Source organism: Solanum tuberosum, unplaced genomic scaffold (assembly GCF_000226075.1).
Source record: "Solanum tuberosum cultivar DM 1-3 516 R44 unplaced genomic scaffold, SolTub_3.0 scf00155, whole genome shotgun sequence".
NCBI classification, from domain to species: domain Eukaryota; kingdom Viridiplantae; phylum Streptophyta; class Magnoliopsida; order Solanales; family Solanaceae; genus Solanum; species Solanum tuberosum.
Window position 1 is genome coordinate 31,987 of NW_006239081.1, and position 17,177 is coordinate 49,163.

Here is a 17,177-nt window from a genome sequence, read left to right on the forward strand (position 1 = left end):
TATAAATCCTAACCCTAAAATCTAAACCCTAGACCTTAAACCCTAAACCCTAAACCCTAAACCTTAAACCCTAAACCTTAAACCCTAAACCCTAAACCCAAAACCCCGAACCCCCAAACCCAAACCAAAACCCTAATCCCTAAGTCCTAAACCAAAACCCTAATCCCCAAATCGTAAACCCTATATCCTAAACATTAAATCCAAACTCTAAACCCTACTCCCTAAACCCTAATCCCTAAAACCTAAAACCTAAATTCTAAACCCTAATACGTAAATCCTAAACCATGAATCATAAACTCTAAACCCTAATCTGTAGCGCTAAACCCTAAACCCTAAACTGTATATCCTAAACCCTAAACCCGAATCACTAAACCCGAACCCCTAAATCCTAAAATCTAAACCCTTAACTCTAACCCTTAAATCTAAACCCTAAACCCTAAATTATAATCCTTAAACCCTAACCCTAAAACCTAAACACTAAAAGATAAACCCTAAACCCTAACTTCTAAATCCTTAACCCTAAACCATAGAACTTAAACCTAAATCCTAAGTCCTCAACTCTAAACTGTAAATCCTAACCCTAAACTTTAAACCCTAAATGATAAACCCTAAACCTTAATTCCTACACTATAAACCCTAAACCATAACCCTAAGCCCTAAACCCTAAACCCTAAAACCTAATCCATAAATCCTAAACCGTAGACGTAAACCATTAATCCTACACCCTAAATCTAAACCCTAAACCCTAAACTCAAAACCTAAACTATAAACCATAACCCTAAACATTAAATCCTAAACCCTATATTTAAAATCCTAAACCTGAAACCTTAAACCCTAAACCCTAAACCGTAACCCTAAATCATACACCCTAAATTCTAAACCCTTAACTCTAAACCCTAAATCCTATAACCCCAAACCCTAAACCCTAGAACCTAAGCCCAAATCCCTATTCCTTAAACCCTAAACCCTAAACCCTAAACCCTAAACCATAAAACAAAAAACCTATGAACTTATACTTACTTTCATGTATGTGTATTCTCTAGGTGATATGAACCTTTTTGGATTCAACATGGTAACCTTTGGATTAATTTCTCATTTACCATTGTAAGATACACCTGAATAGAAAAAAAGTTCTCTCCTTCCTCTACTTATAAGAAGAATTTTGTAATTTATGCATTTATTTTATGAAATGACAATTATTATGAACCAATTATTTAAAAATAGGATGACATAAAAAAGAACAAAATGAGTATTTTTCTTGCATGTATCCTCTTCATATCCATAATCATTATATAGTTAATTGTTCCATAAAATATATTTCCTCTATTTCAATTTTTCCGACACATTTCAGTTTTCGAAATTCAAACAAGTCTATCTTTGAATGTAAATTTTTCATGTCTTTTAAATATTTTGAATTGTCAATTATTGTGTCTCGTAATACTTTTTAAGGTGTTTACGAATATATAAAATTTCATTTTAAATTATTTGAAGATTCCATGAATAAATTATCTATCAAACTTAAATTGTTTTGACTCTCGAAAAATGAAATGTGTTACACAAATTGAAACAGAGAAAATAGTAAAATTTTGCACAATAATACAAAGGGTTGACATTTAAAGAGTCATAAGTACTCACCATATAAGAAATGCATTTACACCTAAAAAATGATAAATCTATTTTCACTATTATAGTTATATCTCAAATTAAATCACACCTATTTTGTGGTCACGTAAAAAATCAATTATCTACATAAAGTAAATTATTTTTTCAATATTATCTTTATTGCTAGAAAGCTATATAAAATATTAGTTATTAAATTTAAAATTTTAAAATAAAATTAATAAATTAAATATCACTTATTTTATTTCAATATATTTGACGTGTTTTTCTTTTTAATCTTCTTTAAAAGGATTGACATTTTCTTTTTATAGCAACTTTTTAATATAAATTTTTACATAATATATTTAAGGTCACAAAATTAAAATATTTTAATATAATTGATATATTTTTAATTTTAAATAACTAAATTCAAAAATCAAATTAACAAATATCATTTTAAGGAGAATATTTACTAACGCAATATACACCAATAAAATGGAAATGGAGTAATACTACCGTATTACCTAACAGAAATCAGATATCTGAATGAACACAGAAAGGAAATTGAAATTTCAAAAGCCTGTAATTGGGGCCCACACGCTAGAAGTATATCAATTCTATTGTTTTTGTACAATTGAAATTATGCTCAAACTTTGTAATATTTACCAAATACACATGTGAGAAAGTATGTAAGAAATACACAAATGAGGGGTACAATAAAACATGACAAAAGTGATATTTCTTCATGATGGTATAAAAAAAGGGTAATGTTGTACAAGACATAATAATTTTCACCATTGCCTACGTGGAGATTATGTATTGATTTGGTAGTATTAAGGACTTAAAATAGGAATAAATAGGAAGAGGGTTTTATTTAATTAAGGATTTGTTTCCCAGGAGTCTGTTGCCTCTTCTCCTTTGTTCCTGTCAAAATCAAAATCGTCACTACAACCATTGTTGGATACTCAGCTTTTGCTCTTTGTCTTCTAGCATTCGTGGCCATCGGACCTTTCTGGTAAGTCTTTCTTTTACTTCAATTTAATTCTCTCCTCATACTTTGTTGGTCTTTTCCTCTATGTTTGATTCTAAGAATCAGAATATTGAGTTCTGATTTACGAATTGATTTTTCATAAGTATGAATTAAAATAGGGTAAGACAGGGGCAGGGAGAGGCAAGAGGAGGTGGGGGCATGGCAAGGCAAATAGGGGTAGGATTGGGCGAGTCAAGGCGAGGCAGAGGGGCAGGATGGAGTGAGTCAGCGCGAAACTCAATCTGAGATATTAGAAAGACCGAAATCACTATAGTTTTGTGATCTAATAGGAGTTGCAGGACCACAAATATTAAATTTAAGTGTGTCCAATAAAACCTCCATAGGTTGCCACGGAGAAAAAAACTTGTTCCTTAGTAGCTCTACATTGCTAAGGGATGACCATAGAAGTGCAATCACCAAAAACAAATATAAGACAACCAGTGTAACCGGCAAAAACATCATTTAAACCACCCATATAATTTGTTGCAGAATGGACAACGATGTCACCTCTAAGAATAAAATCTCGATTTCTGGAAACTAGATGAAAGTATTTTTTGGGAACTTGAACAGAAAGAAAATTTCCAAGAACAATGGTTATTGCAAATTTATATGGCTCCCTACCTCTCTTTAAGTGTTGAAAAGTATAGACTAATGTTGAATTATCACCATAGTAGTATAACTTTATTTCTTTACTTTCTACTCCTTGAATGCTAACAACAATACTAATAACAATCTCATTAAGTGCAATATGCGCGCCCTCTACAGTCACTCCTACAATATATTCTTGCATGATGAAAAGCTTCCATACAGTAGTGTAATAACCATCATCTTTTCCATAGTCAGAATAACTAATTCTTTATAATGTGGTCACTAAACCAATTGATTGGTAGTAATAATCTGGATCTCCCACTTCACTCCTCAGACTTTTCTCATTTAAAGATCTATTTTTATAATTATTTTATTTGACAGAATCTTGCATGTGCTTCTTCTATAATATTTATTTGATAAGTGTTATGTTTATGCAGTTGATCATGGATAGAGGCTGGATTCATGAACCTAAGTTCTCTAAAAGATATGTTGAGGGTGTCCAATCTTTTATGCAACTTGTTCGGTCTTACTTTGATCGAAATTCTAAAGTTCGATGTCCATGTCAAGATTGTTTAAATGTGTTTTTTCAAACACAAGAAATAGTGTATGACCACCTATTGATCAAGGGAATAATGGAAAGTTACATGCAATGGATATACCATGGAGAACAATCACAAATGAGATATGACAATGAAGTTATTTACAATGAAGATGAAAATGAAGAACATGACAATGATGATGAAATTCAGACTATGTTAGAAGAGGTTAGTGGAAGATCGTTTGCAAATTTTTCGGATGAGACAAAAACTGATAATAATGTGTGCTGTAATATGAGTTAGAAGGAAGCTAAAAATTTTGACAAATTACTGGAAGAAGCTGAACGTGAATTATATCCAGGATGTAAGAAATTCTCAAAGCTTTCATTTCTTGTGAAATTGCTACATTTGAAAGTGTACAATCAATGGAGTAATAAATCATTTGATATGTTGCTAGAGTTATTAAAAGATGCATTTCCTACTGGTGAGACACTTCCTAAGTCATATTATGAGGCTAAAAACATGTTGTAAGATTTGGGATTAGGATACATTTCGATTCATGCTTGCAAAAATGATTGTATGTTGTACTGGGCTGAACACAAGGATAGACAAGAGTGTCCACATTGTGCTACTTCGAGGTGGAAAATTGATAATGGAAAGGAAAAAAGATTCCTCATAAAGTCTTGCGATATTTTCCGTTAAAGCCGAGGCTTCAGAGGTTATTTATGTCTAGTAAAACAAGTGTGGACATGAGGTGGCATAAAGAAAAACATCTTGATGAGGCAAACGTGTTAAGGCATCCAGCAGATTCTGAAGCATGGAAAGAGTTTGATAAGAATCATCAGTGGTTTGCACAAGAATCTCGTATTATTAGACTTGGTCTTGCAACTGATGGTTTTAACCCATTTGTTAACATGAGCACATCGTATAGTATGTGGCCTGTCATTCTCGCTCCTTTGGTACCCATTTGGTACCAGGAAAGGATATTGATGTTTATTTGCGTCCTTTGATTGATGAGTTGAAGGAGTTATGAAATGATGGTGTAGAGACATTTGATGCATCAATTGGGAAGTGCTTCAAGATGCATGCCGCTATTTTATGGACCATAAATGATTTTCCAGCTTATGGTAAGTTCTTAAATTACTTACTTTTTTTCTAGTTGTCAAATAATTTACATTATTTATGTATTAGACTATTATATAATATTGTAAGAGCTCCCAAGAGTTTACCTTAGGGGTCATTGAAGTGGGTCACCATGAGGTCTTAGTTTCAAATTCTAACAGAAATAAAAACACTAGGTGATCTCTTCTCATTTGTTCTAGCCTTGATGGACAACATCCAATTCCACTTGTGCTTGCTCAATCTTCATTGTGACACCAAGGAATTGCAATTTTGTTTGCTTTCCAACTCTCTTGTACAATATCCAGAAAGAATATATATTCGTCCTGGACATTGAAAAATTTCAAAGAAACTTCACTTTTCCAATTTTTACTTTGTATTATTAACACTTAACACCATTGGAGAATGATCTGAGATATGTGACACATCATAGTTAAAATTGATATGACTCCATTGCATCATCCATTCAAAGTTCCCAAAGTGATTATTTAGTCTATAACAAATTATGTTAGCACCATGTTATTTGTTAGACCAAAAATAATATATACCTTTCCAGGGAGTTCACTGAGCATAAGCTACACTTTGTTTGTGGGAATAATATACATCTTTCCAGGGAAGTTCACTGAGTATAAGCTCCACTGAGGGTGTTGCTTTTGGTGAAGCGCCTCCTGTCTAATGTTTCATTGAGGGTGATACCTCTTTTGGGAACCTCTTGTCTAACACTCAATGGAGGGGATTGCTCCACATTGAGCACCTCTTGCCTAATATCAGATTGAGGACTCCACTTCTGTAGATGTTACTTCAAAGTGATTGCATTTCAAGACACAATTTTGATATTTAATACATCTGATATTGTAGAGAATCTTGTTATTTTGCATGTTCTATGTAATAGTATAAGTTATAAACTACTACTGACCATATATGATTTTTTCCTATGAATTAGGTAATTTATCTGGATGGAGCACAAAGGGATACATGGCATGTCCTACTTGCAATAAAGATGCATCTTCACAAAAGGTAAGAAGTAAAATTTGTTACATGGGTCACCGTCGGCATCTTGAACCTAGTCACTCATGGAGAAGAAGCAAGAAATTTGATGGTAAGAAAGAAAATAGATCAAAACCAAAAGAGCTCTCAGGAGATGATGTCTTACATCAATTAGATTTATTAAGTACTTTTAGAGTAGGAAAACACTCAAATAATAAGAAAAATAAACGTTGTCCTGAAGAGTTGAATTGGGTTAGGAGAAGTATTTTATTTGAGTTACCATACTGGAAGAGCTTGAAGTTGCGGCATAATTTAGATGTCATGCACATAGAAAAAAATATTTGTGAGAGTATTTTAGGGACATTATTAAATATTGATGGGAAAACTAAGGACACACATAAAGCAAGACAAGATCTAAAGGATATGAATATAAGAAAAGAACTATGGTTGCAACATGATGGTTCCACTTATACAATGCCAGCTGCTTGTTATGTTATGTCAAAAAAAGAGAAAAAGGAGTTTTGGAAATTTTTAAAATCTGTTAAATTTCCTGATGGTTATGCTTCAAATATCTCAGGGTGTGTAAGTGTTGATGATGGTAAGATAACTAGACTCAAAAGCCATGACTATCATGTTTTGTTACAGCGGGTGTTGCCTATTGCTCTTCGTGGATTTCTAAATAAAGATGTCTCTTTAGCATTAATTGAGCTAGGTCATTTCTTCCAACGATTATGTTGTAAGACATTGAGAAAAGATGACTTAGAACAACTTGAAAGGGATATAATTATTATATTATGTAAGCTTGAGATGATCTTTCCGCCAGCTTTTTTTGATGTTATGGTACATTTGGCTGTGCATTTACCTCGAGAGGCTATGTATGGGGGACCAGTACAATATCGTTGGATGTACAAAATTGAGAGGTTCTTGTGCAAGCTTAAGCGTTACGTACGAAACAAGGCACGTCCAGAAGGTTCTATTGCAGAAGGCTATATTATTGATGAATGTTTGACATTTTGTTCTATGTATCTTACTGATATTGAGACTAGATTTAATCGTGAACATCGAAATGATGATGGATCTAGCAGCAAAGATGAACATGTTCTAGACATATTTTCAAAGAATTCTAGACCATTTAGAGATGGAATATATGATGTCATACCAAAGAAAGATTTTGATATGGCTCGATGGTATGTGTTTAATAATTGCGAAGAAGCAGAACCTTTTCTTCAGTAAGTACTTTTTCTATTTATCTGGGTTGATATTTTTATATTTTAAATTATTTTTAATTAATTTATTTATTACATGTAGAGAGCATAGAGAAGAGTTATTGAAACAAGCTATTGTGAATATCAATGATAAACACCGAGAACAATTTCCTTTATGGTTCAAAAGAAAAGTAAGTGATTTAAAGATAAATATTCATGTTATTCTGTTTAAATTATTACTTATTTCTTTATTAATTGACCACAATTTTTATTGTAGATTATGCTATTATATAATAAGGAAAAGTCAATGCCTATCCAGAAATTATATCCTTTGGCAATGGGACCTGATGAGCGTGGAAGAACACATACTGGTTGTATTGTAAATGGTGTCAGGTATCATGTTCAACGATGCGATGAATTACGTAAAAGTCAAAACTGTGGTATAGTAGTTGCAGGCTACCATGAAAATGAGGTGATTCAAACCCTAAACCCTAAACCCAAAACCCTAAACCCTAAACCATAAATCCCAAACCCTAAACCCTAAGCCCTAAATCATAAACCATAAACCCTAACCCCTAAACCCTAAACCCAAAAACCATTAACCCTAAACCCTAAATCCTAAACCCTAACCCAAAACCCTAAATCCTAAATTCTAGACCCTAAACCCTAAACCTATAAACCCTAAACCCTAACCTGTAAACCCTAAGCCCATAACCCTAAACCCCTAAACCCCAAACCCTATGCATGGCTTTTCAATATAAATAATGGTGGATTTTCAGATCCAAACAAACCCTTTGGGGAGATTTTTTGAAGGCCAAGTATTGTCAAAGGTCTAATCCTATTAGTAAGAAATGGGATACAGGAGAGTCATTGACATGGAAACACAAGATGCACAACAAACATAAGGTTGAAGAACATGTTCAATGGAAGTTCAACTAAGGCAATTGTTCTTTCTGGTGGGACAATTGGCTTAGTGTTGGACCTCTTGCCTATCATTCCACTGGCAGTAACAGGTTCAATCAGATCACTGTGGCAGAATTTTGGCTCGAGGGACAATGGAACCTGAACATGCTCCTGCAACAGGCCCCTAGCAGCTAGCTTGCCAACATCTTATCCGCAGAACTCTTCATCCAGCAGGACATCCCAGACCAAGTTATTTGGAAACTTAACAGTGATGGCGAATTCAGTTTCTCTTCTGCATGGAATGAGATCAGGGAGAAGAGGACCAAGACGATGTTCAATACATTCATTTGGCATAAGAGTATCCCTTTTAAAACTTCTTTCCTTCTGTGGAGAACTTTACGTGGCAAACTTCCTACTAACGAAAAACTAATCAGCTTTGGCAATGAGCCTACAAATTGTTTTGTTGTAGTTACAGGCCAGGGCTGGACAACATTGAACACATCTTCAACAATGGACACTTTGCTACCTACGTGTGGAAAAGTTTTGCTGCTGCTGGAATCATACCAGATCACAGTTCACTGCCTCAGCTCATTGTGCAGTGGTGGTCAGCTAAGTACAACAATGCAGCACACAAGCTACTACTACAAGCTACACCAATATTCATTTGTTGGAACCTTTGGAAGAATCGTTGTGCTAATAAATATGGAGGCAAATCGTCCAATGTTAGTTGAGTCAAATATGCCATCTACAAGGACAACTACAAACTAATGCACACAAATTTCCCCCAAATCAAATGGCCTTCAAACTGGAAGGAATTGTTTCAACTGGGTGTAAGTTGTACTCATGACACCAAAGTGACTCTTGTCAAGTGGATAAAACCTCCAGCTCGATGGGTCAAAATCAACACGGATGGCAGTGCACTAAGCGACCCTGGCAGAATTGGAGCAAGTGGTATCCTAAGGGATAAAAACGGAGAAATGCTATTAGCTTTTGCTACGCCTTTGGGGGAAGGTACCAATAACCAGGCTGAAATAGGAGTAGCCATATTTGGCATGACATGGGTACTTCAACTAGGCTACAAGAATGTTCTCATAGAGGTGGACTCGCAGCTACTGGTGGACTGGATCACGCTGAAAGCCAGACCTCCATGGAGTATTAACACACAACTACAGCAGCTCCAACAACTCATCAGACAAACACACAATTTCAGATGCAAACACACCTTTCGGGAAGCCAATTATGTGGTCGATTCCCTATCAAAGCAAAGTCACAAAATCACTTGTCCACAAATATATTGTAACAGTCAACAATTACCAAAAGAAGCAAGAGCATATTATCAATTGGACATGATAGAGATGGCAAGTTTCAGAAGAAGGAAAATCAAAAGGATCAAAGAACCATCTTGAGTGGGTTCTAATCCTTTCAACCTAGCTATGGTTTAAAAGCATAGCTCTTTTGAATAGGTATAGCATATTTTCGTTGGTGTAAAGGGAGAGTCTCCCTTAGTTACGATTCCTAGATTCTTTGTATTGAGAGGAGTCCTCTCTTAGGTGCATAGTTTCTTGGTTCACCTTTTTGTACGGGGATGACTTAACTAACCTTTTAGGTAGGTCGACTACTGAACCACCATAGGTTTGGAGGTTAGGTTTATGCCCCCCTCTTTGTAATTTTCTGCTTTATCTATGCTAAGGCCTGGGGGTGTTGCTAAGCCCCTGACCCCCTCAAGGGTCATTAGAATATATTAAAAAAAAAAAAAAACCCTAAACCCTAAACCCTAATCCCTAAACTCTAAACCCTAAACCATAAACTCTAAACTCTAAACACATCGCCTTCCCATTTCCAAAATTTTTTCTTTCTCTAAAAATTATCTCTCTAGCGCACTCTCTCTCAGCTGGGTGATTTTCTGGCTAGTTCCACCGGAATGGCCACACAGCCGCTGGACGGGCCCCTCAGGCCACCAGACTTAATGGAAAAGAAGCGCCAGGACAGCAGTTACAAAACCCAAGAAGAATCACCGTCTAATTCAACCTACAACTCTTCGAATCTACGAAAAGATGAGGCGATATGTGTGGCGATTTCAAAGAGAGAGCTAGACGGAACTCGCGAATTTATTTCCCATGGCCAAACGAAGATTATTCGAGCAAATGTGGAGGTGGATATGGATCCATCTATACAGGATCTAGTTCCAGTTCAAAATTCAACTGATTCTAACTTGCCATTTGAGTGATCTAAAATTGAAGATTTTTCAAAAATTGCCATTGAGCCGCCACTACAGCGCACTCAAATTCGGATTGGTTCTTAGCCGGATAATGAGGATTCGTTCACTGGGGATTCTTCCCCTTATCTAGACGAACATCTCACAGCAATTTCAAGCAATTTGGACTGGCGAATCGTGACGGAGACGAATGCCGGTGGGGCTGCCGGAGTACAGGTAAACTCTGAATATTATAATGAAATGTCTCAATTTGATACAGGTTTAGATGAAGGTCTGGAGGGGAGAAACATGACTACACCGATGATAAACAACAATCCAAGGATAAAAGACTCCAATCGAAGCCAAAGAAGAATGAATGAGAAGAACAAAGACAGTGATCAACAAATACCAAGCAAAGCTGCAGAACAGGGCAATCAGAATTCCATGTCACAAATCCAAGGCACACACGATCATTCAAAAGGGGATACTTCATCCAAATTTTCGTTTGGAGTGCAGGGCAACCAGAATATGCCCACCCCTGAGTTAATTCGACAGAATAAGGAAAGACAGCAAAAGGACAACAACGCACAACATTAAGGGACTAATCATCAGCAGCAATGGCAAGTAATACCATCAGGTAATTCCGCTAAACACAACAATAGTCATGTCGGTAGTATTAAGAATAATGCTCATTTGCAAATTCATGCAAATGAGCAAAGTAGAAATCTAGAGAAGCAGAAATTGCAGGACACAACTTTCAATTCTAAGGACCAGCAGGAGCATGGAAAATACAACAAAGGTCAGGGCAATAATACTAATCATAGGTTCCCTAAAATTTCCATCAACTTTGAGAAGCAATCTCACCCTCCAAATAGGAACAAAATCGGGGATCAAAATATTTCTGGACCAACTGTCAATAATCCCCAAAGCTTTCAGAACCAGTCAAAAAAAGAACAAATCCCTGAACCTGCCCCCTTTACAGTGATTCAGACCTTTGCAGCAAAACTCAAACAAAACCAAAATCAGAAAGTGGATTCTTTAAATCTTGAAGCCCATGAGTTTACTACCAGGCAGGGATTACCAGCTGTGATATTCAAAAGGGATGATTTCCATCAAACTCTTGTTACTGATTGCAAGTTTACGTTAATTGGGAAATTTAGCACTACTATGCCCAAACTCGAGTCAATAAGGAAAAACTTTATTCTTCAAACTGAATTATCTGGGGGTGTGAAAATCTCACATTTCAACTCAAGGCATGTCTACATTGATCTTGATAATGACTTGGATTATATCACTGTGTGGACTAAACAAAAGATGACTATTGAGGGACCACTCATGAGAATCCAAGTATGGACTCCTACCTTCAGGCCTGAACAGGAAACGCCTACAGTCCCTGTTTGGGTAACCTTACCTGAGCTCCCTTGGCATTGTTACAAAAAAGAGTTTGTCTCTATTCTCTTGAAGCCAATCGGGAAAGTGCTATATCTTGACTCTCCAACAGCTCAGAAGACTAGAGGAAGTGTGGCAAGGGTAAAGGTCCAAATTGATCTCACCAAGGCAAGACCCCCACCTGTTTGGATGGGCATTGATGAAGATGACTATAACATTGGAAGATGGCAACAAGTGCAATATGAAGGCGTACCAGAATACTGCATGTATTACAGACATCAGGGGCACTATGAATATGACTGCAACATCAAGAAAAGAGATGAGGAACATAAGAAAAAGAAAGAAGCTGAGAACGAGAAGAAAAACAAAACCAGAACTGAGCAAGGAAAAGACAATAGAAAGGAGAAAGACAACTAGAGCAACAGGGAAGCAGGACAAATGACTAGAGACATAAATCAACAACAACAAACAGGGCAATCTAGCACTCAACAGGAAGAACAATGGAATGTACAAAGGAGAAAACACAGCAAGATCAATCACAACACTGAGGACAGATCGACCTCACCTTAGCAAAAGACACCTACCAACACACAACAGCAGCAGCAAGGTAAGTCAGGTAAAAATACTGTTAGCAATCATAATATTTATATTAATCTGCAATCACAGGATCAAAGCAAAAATCAAGAAAATGAAGGAATACAAAATACTGCCAGTAAAACAGTAAAAAAAAACCATTTTAGGGAAGGATCAAGCAAAGTTAATCAGCCTGATTCACCAAAAACCCAGAAAAAACAAATTACGGAGTCTTTGAACGACTTACAAGGTAGTAAACATGCTCTAGGAAAGTCAGGCAACACTCAAAACAGGGAAGAGACTGTAGATGCAGGTATTGACTATGTGCTCCCATCCCCTACACCCCTTAATAGTGTTGTTGTTAATGTTGTTGAGGAAGCTGTTGGAGGCATGGAAGGGAGGGTACAGGAGATACACACTAATCTGCAGGATGGGGTGCCCAAAGGGGGGAGGGATTTGACTCATGTTCTGCATGAGGTTGTGGATAATGACCATAGGAATGACTCTAGAGCCCCTGCTACCCCGAACTCAATTCAAAGCAAGTCAGGTCAGCATGCAGCTCAGAAAGAGAATGATCTAATAACTGATACAGGGCAGCAGAAATCCAATAATAAGTCTAGAGGAAAGTTGAGCAAAAAGAAAAGGGAGTCAGAGGAACAAGTTACAAACAAAGTCAGAGAAGGCAGACAAATTCAAGATGATTATGGGGCATGGAACTCTGAAGATGAACTGGATCCTGACAACCAATCCATGGAAGAATATGATGAAGAGGATGAAGAAACTAGTAATCTTCTAATACAAGCATTTGGTTCCACGTTTCATGATGAATGCCCAGAAGAAGTCCAGGAAATTGCAGAACAGCAGGGTCTGTCTCGAAGAGGTAGGAAACAACACAGACAAATCAAACATCAGGCCACCAACAGTACCTCTGCTACTGCCAGCAGACCCATTACAAGGTCCAAATCTAAAGGTTTTTAATGATTAAGATAATTTGTTGGAATGCTAGGAGTATCAACACCCAAGGATCTTTGGAGAGAATTCAAACACTCAAGAAATTGCATCAGTTATCTATGATTGCTATCCTTGAACCATTTGCAGACAACTCTCAACTTAACATGGTGAGAATTCAATTTCAAATGGACCATGCAGTCAGTAATCCCAATGGAAAAATCTGGTTGTTCTGGTCTAATGAAATCACTGGCACTATTCATGAGAATAATGATCAACATATCACAGGAGAATTCAAGCATGCTGATCTCACAGAAAGATTCTTGACATCCTTTATTTATGCCAAATGTAAAGATCATATGAGGAGGCCTCTATGGGACAGATTGATACACTATGCTAACATGGATATCCCTTGGTGCACCATTGGAGACTTCAATGTTATCACTTCTATAGAGGAAAAGTTAGGGGGTAGACCTTACAACATGAACAAGAGCTTTAAGTTTATTAGTGTAATAGAAGCTTGTGGCTTGATTGACATTGGCTATACAGGAACTCCCTTCACTTGGTGTAATCAAAGGGCTGCACAGGCTAGAGTATGGAAGAGGCTGGACAGGTCCATGGTTAATGATAAATGGTTAGAGGTTATGCCCCTAACTACTATTGAACACCTTCCCTCTGTTGGTTCTGACCACTCCCCCTTGTTGATGGAAGTGGTTAGGAAAAATGAAAGTCATACCAAATATTTTAAATTCTTGCATTGTTGGGTAGACAATGACAACTTCATGGAGACTGTTCGACAATGCTGGGATAGGGAGGTCAGTGGTAACCCTATGTGGCAATTGCATCAGAAATTGAAGAGGTTAACTTCTACCCTTAGCAATTGGTCAAAGAAGGAGTATGGGGATATCTATGCTAAAGTAAAGGAGTATGAGGAGACAATCAGGAAAGCTGAGGAGGAACTTCTGACTAATAACACAGAGGAGCTTAGACAACAACTTCATCTGATGAATGCCAACTATATTAGATTTTTGAAGCTGGAGGAATCTATACTTAAACAGAAGACTCAGCTCCAATGGTTTAAGGAAGGGGATGCCAACACAAAATATTTCCATGCATTGATGAGGGGAAGAAGAAGAAGGCTGTTTCTGCATAAAATCTGCACTGATGATAATGTGTGGATACAGGGTGATGATCAGATCGCACAGGCAGCTTGTGAATACTTTTAGAAAATGTTTACTGGTCAGAGCTGCAGAATTGATGAAAGAAATCTCCAACATTTGCCTACCTTAGTCACTCCAGAACAGAATCAGAAGCTGCAGGAAATGCCTACTCTGGAGGAACTAAAACAGGTGGTGTTTGCTATGAACCCAAACTCAGCACCAGGTCCAGATGGTATAGGGGGCAAGTTCTACCAAGCATGCTGGAACATCATTAAAGAAGATCTACTGGCAGCAGTGCAGTCCTTCTTTTGTGGTCACATCATGCCTAAATTTATGTCTCACGCTTGTTTAGTTTTACTTCCCAAAACTGAGCAACCTAATAAATTCACTGATCTCAGGCCTATTAGTCTCAACAACTTCTCCAACAAGATTATTTCCAAACTGTTAAGTATGAGAATTGCAAACATTCTCCCTCTCTTAATCTCAGACAATCAATCAGGGTTTGTAAGGGGGAGAAGCATAACAGAAAACATCATGCTTGCACAAGAAATTACTCATGGAATTAAGAGGCCCAAAGAGGGGGATAATGTTGTGATTAAACTAGATATGACAAAGGCGTATGATAGAGTGTCTTGGTCATTTACTTGTTTGGTGTTGAGAAGGCTTGGTTTTGGGGAGGTGTTCATTGATCTCATTTGGAGAATCATGAGTAACAATTGGTATTCAATCATTATTAATGGACACAGATATGGTTTTTTTCATTCAACTAGAGGTCTTAAGCAAGGTGATCCGCTTTCTCCGGCCCTATTTATTTTAGGTGCGGAGGTACTTTCAAGAATGCTTAACCTTCTACAACAGAATCAAAGTTATAAAGGTTTCAGCATGGAAACCAAAGGGCCCTAGATCAACCATTTATGTTTTGCGGATGATGTGATTGTGTTTACTTCTACAGATAAACATTCTATGAAACTCATCATGGACACATTGGAGGAATATGAACACACTTCTGATCAGCTTATCAACAAAGAAAAAAGTCACTTTATGGTTCCAAACAACACTCCTCAAGATATCATCAGCATCATCCAGGAGATCACAGGTTTTTCGCAGAAAGACAGTCCAATTACATAGTTAAGCTGCCCTCTTTATATTGGTAGACAAAGGATCATTTTTTATTCTCAATTGGTTGAGAAAGTTTCCAAAAAGATCTGTGGATGGTAGTCAAGGATTCTCAGCTTTAGAGGAAAAATCACTTTGATTAAGCATACTCTGCAGTCCATACCTATTCATACAATGGCTGCAATTTCCCCCCCGAGTACAACTATCAAGTATATAGAGTCTCTTATAGAAGATTTTTTCTGGGGAAGAGATCAGGACAAAAGGAAGTACCATTGGGCATCCCTCGAGACCATGAGCCTTCCTTGTGCAGAAGGAGGAGTGGTGATCAGAAGACTCACAGATATATGTATGTATTTGCAATATAAACAATGGTGGACATTCAGATCAAGCTCTTCTCTTTGGGGCCAGTTCCTTAAATCCAAATATTGCCAGAGAGCCAATCCAGTTGCAAAGAAGGTAGATACAGGACATTCTTTGGTGTGGAATTATATGATGAAGAATAAGAACAAAGTTGAAGAACATATCACTTGGCAAATAAAATCTGGAAGCTACTCCTTTTGGTGGGATGATTGGCTAGGGGGAGGTGCCTTGGCTAAGTATACCAACAATATTTCCAGCCTCAACAATGCCACTATTGCCCATTTTCTTGTGAATGGAAAATGGAATGAAAGGAAGCTGAGACAGCAGGTCCCACCACTGCTCATTCCTCACATCCTTGGCACCAGTTTCCAGTACCAGCAGGGAGTGAAAGATACAGCAGTCTGGAAACCTAATGAGTCTGGAAAATTCTCATGTGCTTCAGCCTGGGAAATTTGCAGAAATAGGAGGAATGCTGAAGGTATCAATTCACTGATTTGGCACAAAAATATTCCCTTCAAGATGTCCTTTCTCCTTTCGAGAGCAATAAGGAATAAATTACCAACCAATGAAAAACTAGCAACGTTTGGAGTGGAGCCTGTAAAATGTGTATGTTGTATTAAGCAAGGTTGGGATGAAGTGGATCACATTTTCATTCAAGGGCATTTTGCAGCTCACATCTGGAAACTCTTTTCAGGTGCTATGGGAGTTAATGTCCAGCAGACTTCACTGATCAACTATCTTTCGAGCTGGGGTGGGAGCAAAGCAAAAAATGAAGCCCACAAGATCCTTATTCAGGCACTGCCCATAGTGGTTTGCTGGAACCTGTGGAAGAATAGGTGTTCAGCAAAGTACGGGAGCAGAAAATCAAGCATCACAAGAATCAAATACATGATCCTCAAAGACATTCTCCAGCTGCTAAATTTTATTTTTCCATATATTCACTGGCCCCTGCAGTGGACAGAAGTGGTGGACACGACTGAAAGATGCAAACACGACACTAAAGTCAATTCAATTCTTTGGAAAACACCTCCTCCCATTAGATATAAGCTTAACACAGATGGTAGTGCCTTGCACAACCCTGGGAAGATCGGAGGGGGGGGGGTATCATGAGAGATGAACATGGAGATATCATTTATGCTTTTGCTATTCCTCTTGGAGAAGGAACCAATAATCAAACAGAGGTACAAGCTGCCAGCTATGGTCTGAGTTGGTGCATTCAGCATGGGTACAATAACATTATTCTAGAGGTAGACTCAGAACTGTTAACAAAATGGATGCTGCAGATAGTTACTCCACCTTGGAGGATTCAAAGGTATGTACAGGAGCTCCAAAGGTTAGGTAACCAATGTGAATTCTTTCAGTGCATCCATACTTACAGAGAGGCCAACAACACTGCAGATTTCCTATCAAAACAAAGCCACAGACAAGACATCATACAACACTACTATACCTACAGGCAGTTACCTAGTA

The 17,177-nt window shown here is 37.3% G+C and overlaps 1 protein-coding gene across 1 annotated transcript; it reads left to right on the plus strand.

Moving 5' to 3' along the window:
• Positions 1-4,729: 4,729 nt before the first annotated feature.
• LOC102598401 (uncharacterized) lies at positions 4,730-10,758 on the plus strand. The gene is made up of 9 exons (XM_015311343.1): positions 4,730-4,880; positions 5,816-7,088; positions 7,168-7,255; positions 7,342-7,536; positions 8,078-8,154; positions 8,437-8,689; positions 8,837-9,028; positions 9,844-10,155; positions 10,270-10,758. The coding sequence occupies exons 1-9, from the start codon at positions 4,835-4,837 to the stop codon at positions 10,756-10,758; spliced, it is 2,925 nt and encodes a 974-aa protein (XP_015166829.1). The 5' UTR covers positions 4,730-4,834.
• The last annotated feature ends 6,419 nt before the right edge of the window (positions 10,759-17,177 follow it).

Coding starts and splice junctions, on each gene's coding strand:
- LOC102598401 (XM_015311343.1), top strand. CDS start 4,835: ATGCATGCCGCTATTTTATGGACCATAAATGATTTTCCAGCTTATG. Junction 9,029..9,843: donor CCATATTTGGCATGACATGG/GTACTTCAACTA, acceptor TTATCTCTCTAG/CGCACTCTCTCTCAGCTGGG. Junction 10,156..10,269: donor CTATACAGGATCTAGTTCCA/GTTCAAAATTCA, acceptor ATTGGTTCTTAG/CCGGATAATGAGGATTCGTT.